General features: G+C 42.4%; 1 protein-coding gene across 1 annotated transcript in view; it reads right to left on the bottom strand.

The window, feature by feature from the left end:
* Nucleotides 1-445: 445 nt before the first annotated feature.
* sugt1 (SGT1 homolog, MIS12 kinetochore complex assembly cochaperone) overlaps nt 446-6,000 on the bottom strand; it is a 31,578-nt gene continuing 26,023 nt past the window's right edge. The window contains exon 13 of the mRNA XM_034703565.1: nt 446-1,196. Coding sequence (XP_034559456.1) covers nt 1,095-1,196 — 102 coding nt within the window. The 3' untranslated portion in view covers nt 446-1,094. The remainder of the gene's footprint in view (nt 1,197-6,000) is intronic.

The following is a 6,000-nucleotide window of genomic DNA, read 5'->3' as shown; positions in this document are numbered from 1 at the left end:
AGTGTGAGAGGCTTGATGATGCGGTTAGGAGGCTGATCCATATTAATGCTCTCTTGCCGCGGCAGGACGCCTCCTCACAGTTACAGCTGCTGCATATATGTGGTTGGAGAACAGGGGAGGTGCATCTTCTCACATCTGTGACTGTAAATCACAGCTGCACCTCGGGGCAGCATCCTCGCCTGCTGGCCAAGTGACTCTGGGCTCCTCCACTGGATACCAATCGAACCCCGATACGTAAACCATGTCCTCCAGCTGTCAGCCGTATCTGAAGCGCCTGCTCTCCTATCAGGGATGCCACATTTCATTCCTCCCAGCACGTAATCACAGAGCACCGCTGCCCGTCATAATATATCGCTGCTTTTGCATCTGACGAATCCCCTAAGAGACTTCCGGGCCCGTCCAAAACAGTTTCAAGAGACAACGAACCATAAAACAGGAGACAAGGTTTGTGAGCCAAACAACAAATCTTTTATTTACACTGAAGCTTGAATCACACTGAGGGAGCGAGCAGTAATAAGCCCCTGGCTGACGTGTCACACAGACCTCAGACAAGTCAGTATTGCTGTTGACTTTTTACTGAGTGAACAGAGAAGAGCCAAGAAATGAAATCAGAATCTTCATTTAAACTTTAACTGGTATTATTTTTAACAATTTTACAGTTTTATACAAGAGCTGATAACAGAAGTCATAAAAAGGCTCCTTAAAAGAAAGGCTGAGAAACAACCAGGAGGAAAAGAGAGGAGGAGGAGGAGAGAAGAATGATGTTTCTAAAAGCAGATTGAAAAGTTCACGTCTGTCAGTCACTTCTGAATCTCTGAGTCCACGGGCCTTTCAGAGGAGAGAAACCGAGTCCAATGAAGAGATGAGGGAAGTTATTTGACCCCATAAGGTTGTTGGTTATTGCAGAGAGTAGGCAAAGAACAGAAAGTGGGAACACTGAAGCTCCCTGCACTTAGTGAGAAGGACGGAGCAACAGCATGACTGAGGGGCTGCAAGGAAGATGAGGACGAGGAGGAAGAGGAGGAAGATGGACGAAAGTGAAGAAAGAAGAAGGGGAAGAAGTGAAAGCAGGGAGAGATAGGGACAGGAGGTGCTCAGTACTTCTTATGCTCTGCGTCGTCCGGTGGGCTAACTTCCACTTTTCTCTTGCCCACGTCTTTCCAGTTGGTGCTCAGGACTGTACCACCTGACTCCATCTGCAGGAGGGAGAGAGAGAGAGAGAGAGAGAAAGAGAAGAGAGAGAGAGGAGAGAGAGAGAGGGAGAGAAAGAGAGAGAGAGAGGGAGAGAGAGAGAGAGAGAGAGAGAGAGAGAGAGAGAGAGAGAGAGAGAGAGGGAGAGAGAGAGAGAGAGAGAGAGAGAGAGAGAGCGCGAGAGAGAGAGAGAGAGACAGGGAATTAACTCCAGTGGACTCTGATTATGTAACACCTTCTTACCTGCTTAAAAATGCTGACAGAGAACACCTAACTGCAGCTGACTGCACACATATTGCTGAAGAAGCTGGATTATTTATTGACCAGTAACTTCTTCTTTTTTCTATTTTCGGTCTTTTATTCTGGACTAAAAAGAGAAAAAACTCAAACAGCTGATGTCCATTACAGCTGACCTTTACCCCTCTAAAGGTCTAAAGCTCCAAACGCAGAAATGACAACCGGCCATGAATGTTTAAACACCTCAAGCTTTAGGTCGGATGTTTGAGATGACAGCAAATCTTTCCTACTTGTACAGCACTTCTCCACCACCGTGAGGTCATCGTGTTATCTAACCCAGAGAGATGCATGATGTGTCCTTTCAGCGACAATGTTGCGATGTGAAAGAGTTGCAGGAACATGTACAGTGTGCCGTGTAATGGAAGTGTGGATGAGGTGAGGTTCAGGTTTCAAACATCAAACTAAAAACACAGCAGCAGCAGCACTAAGGTCTCTCTGTACAAAATGCTGGCAACTCACGCCGACGGAGGGGGCGTGTCCTGGGTAGCTGATGTCAGTGCCTCTATTCATCCCCATCATTAATAAGCTTTTAGCTGCAGTCATGAACTCTTACAAACATCTTTCTGTGCATATTAATTCATTCTTACAGAGGCTCATTAGTTGGACGTCTGTTGTAGGGCTGGGCGATATGGCCTAGGAATAAAATCCTCAATTTCTTTTTTACAAAAAACTCATTTTACGATTTAAATCGATTTTCTGTTTTTCTCCTGAAAATAGTCATAAAAGCAGTATAACTTTCAGCTAGATGTCTAGCTTGAAACAAAGCAGTACAACTTAAAGAGACTTAATTTTCCATCTCATGAAAATAATCATTTCTTTGACTGTGACATTAAGCACCATGAACCAAAACTACTTAAAAAAAGTAAAAAATTAAAGTATCTCCACTGGAAAAAAATGTGTCTTTTCTAGAATTAACCTCCTTGAAAACTAAATTCTTTATGCTATTGCTGAAAAAAGATCAATTTCCCCATTGGGATAGATGTAGTGCAAGTATATCTTTCATCAAACTTCACATTTTTGCAGATAAATAGAAAGTGTCTCCTATATCCCTGAAGACACATATAAATAAAATAAACTGCATCACATGTAAGCAGAGGTACAGGACATGAGGTGTGTGGTTTTATCTTCAGTTTCAACATGATTTTTTCCTTAAATATTTATAAATAGCGGAGTAGATTACAGAGAAAATCTAGATTTTCTTTTTTTAAATCGCCTCAAACAAAAAATGTATTAATAGAGAAAAGACGGACCTTAAAACAGTCACTAAAGCATCACGGATCGATTGGATGTTAAGAGCTTTGAGACGCAACCATAGACTGGATAAATAATGGATGTAGTATCCGTGACGTCACCCATCTGTTTCTGAAGCGCTGTTTTGAAGCCATTCGTCGGCAGGAACCATATTGGAAATGCTGAACTCAACCTAACTTCTGTTGAGCTCATGAGAGGTAAAGAGGCGGGCTTTGCGCCTCCTCACCAACAGCTACAGTGTTCCCGCTGTAAACGTGTTTATTTCTGTTGTAAAGATCGGCTTTTTTGAATTGGTGTGTATGTGGTTTCCGGGACTTCCAGAGACAGCCTCAAGCGGAAACTCGAAGAACTGCAGTTTTTAACACTTCCGCATTGGACTCAATTCTGACGACCGAAGGTAGCCACTTGGTCATATTCCATTACAGCAATGAAAAGTGTGGCTTATTGTTTTCTGTAGGTTTGTTTGTGCTTGAATTAAAATAAAGGAATTAATTAAGAATTAAAATCAGACTTGGCAGAATGAACAATTTCATAAACTTACATCAAGAATAGAAAAGCACTAGAGCACCCCCCCACCCAACCCACTTTTTTATTTTTACTTTATTTTTTTTTGTTCCCTTTTTCTCGTACTGTGTTTTATTTCTTATTTTTTATTTTTTGGTTGTTTTGAGTTTGGGTTTTTTTTTATTGTTATGTCATTTTTCATTTAATGTATGTAACAATATGGGGGAAAAATGCAATGTACTTAAAAGTACAGTGATCTGGAAAGTTGAAATTGTGTTCCATGCAATAAAGTAATAAAAAATGAATTCAAATAAAGGAAAAGAAGGGATGTAGATATTTTGTAGTTTGAATGTAATGATCATTATTACAGACACTTTAACACAAGTCAGATAAATCGTTGGTTAAACAGAGTTTATGTTGAGACAGCTGAACTGTCCTGAGTGTTTGTGACTGTGGGCTGCTGTCAATTCAGTGTGGGCGTGCTGGAGAGGGCTTGTTTGCTATATGATTTTCTAAAATAAGAACAACTGCCGGCTGTCCAGTGGAATGACGATAGTGACTCATTTCACTTTTGATGGTTGACTGTATGTCTTTTGAAGCAGAGTACACAGATGAGTAACTTGTTCAAATGGAGGTGGAAAGACAGCGAGAGGACGGCCGCTACAAATCAACAAACACCTCTCAGGTTGTTTGCAGAGATTTCCTTCCAGCATCAGCAGGTTGATGTTTATGGTTGTGGGTGCAATGTCTTGACAACATTGAAGGAAAGCAATGAAGCTTGGTTCACACATTCATAGCCCCCTCAGGACAAACTCAGGCCGTCTCTCTCTCTCTGTGCGACCTGCAGAGCAGTTGTGGAGACACTACTCGCCTCACGTACACAAGGAGGAGAGCGAGAGAGAGATTGTCCACTAGTTTATTGATAGTAGATCGCGATCCTTTGGGGATGAAAAAAATTGCAAAAATGGCAAATATCCTTTTATGGGCCCCCTCTGTATTGTCTACATTGGAAATGATTCCTCAACTGCAGTATCTGCCGCCAAGTCGCTGCGCCTCTATTCAGCTACAGCAGTAAGAGATGTTCAGACGCTGAGCATGAGAGGTCAAAGGCAGATAAGACCCTCTGCTGTTAAAACAGGTTTGCATGATTATTTTTTCATCTCACTGATTGAAACTGTACCCTTTATGTACCGATTTTCAAAAGTCTCATAAGATATCGTTATAACCCTTGTCTCTTCCCTGCCTTACATCAGACTTCAACCAGATTCATGTCCGGTCTGTCTCTGATCTGCTGCAGTCCAGCTCTTTGTGTCAACACCCACCTGCCTTGTTTCAGACTAAAACACGGAGCAGGACCGCCGGATGACTGGAGTCACGAGACCGAGGTTTTCCCACGGTAATTACTGAATCAATGATTATCCGACTCCTCTCCTCATCCATGTCGTCTTTATTGGCCTCAGAAAACCTCTGACTTGTTGACTCCAGGCCTGGCTCTGCTCATCATGACAGTCTATTGTTGTAGTTAAGTGAAAAACGATCTGGTGATAACGCAGTGTTTTATTCTGGAAATTAACCGGATGTTTTCATTTTGTTTTGGTGCCTGACTTCCTGTCCCGCTAGATCTTCTCTGTTGAGAATGCGTTGTGCTCGGACATCCAAGAGAAGTCTTGCGTATCTGATCTGGAGGGCTCCGACCTGCCGGATCAGAGAAGGAGGTGGGGCGCAACGGAGTGGATCCAGTGGAAGTTAACTCGAATAGAAACCAATCAGATCTGGTGCCGTGATGGATCGGAGACGGAACGGACACAGATCTGACTGAATTCAGCCATTATGGTCTCTAGACGGATTCATTCCTAGCTCCTGCTAATTATTTCACTTGATAATGAAGCAATCCTGTGTATATGATTTAAATCAGTGTTATATTCACTCAGTGCAGCAAACACTGGTTATCAAGGTTATCTGAAAACTCTCTGCTGGCTGTGACTTAAACAAGCCATGGAAAGCCTGCACTTCACCGTGCTCTTAGCACAACCTTGCACTTTTCTTGCACTCTCACAAAAGGAGAGACTAACTATCTGTTACCACATACATACTGTATGTAACACCCAAGGCTGACTTCCTTTAAGAGGTAGGCTCAGCTGGTGTTGATCACAGGAATGCAGATTGCAGACGAGCTGCAGCTCCTGGATGGAGTTTGAAGGTTTTCCCTCTCTGTCTAACCAACCCAAGAAGACATGGTGGATTGAGTCTTTTTATGTTACAGTAATCTCATAGTTTACTAAAGGTACAGCCTTTAGAGCAGGGGTTCCCAAACCTTTCAGCCCGCAACCCTCAAGATATAGGTGCCAAAGACTTGCGACCCCCACTGTCACTCAAAATGATTTAATGTGGCTTCATTTAGCTGGTCTGCAGAAAATTAGCCTACCTATATGAGCATGTGGCTGTGTTTCCTGTGCAGTAATGAATTAACCTACTGCTACTGATGCTTTTCATAACTGAATGTTCACTAACCCTAAACTTAGGAGTCATCTGGCAAAAAGAGAGGCAGAAAACTCATTCCATGTTCTATTTTAAAGGTTTTATTTCCACTTGATATTTCTTACTATAATGGGTAAAATGTACTATTTTTAGATAACTTAAAAAAAAACATTCTGGAAGACGTCTCACGACCCCCCCATTTGTGTCTCCCGACCCACACTTTGGGAAGCCCTGAGAGAGCATGGAAGGATACCACTGCGTAAATGAATTCCCTTTGTA

The sequence above is a fragment of the Notolabrus celidotus genome, chromosome 15, assembly GCF_009762535.1.
Source record: "Notolabrus celidotus isolate fNotCel1 chromosome 15, fNotCel1.pri, whole genome shotgun sequence".
Classification (NCBI taxonomy): Eukaryota; Metazoa; Chordata; class Actinopteri; order Labriformes; family Labridae; genus Notolabrus; species Notolabrus celidotus.
The sequence above is the reverse complement of the archived record's forward strand: the minus strand, read 5'-3'. Positions and strand labels throughout refer to the sequence as shown.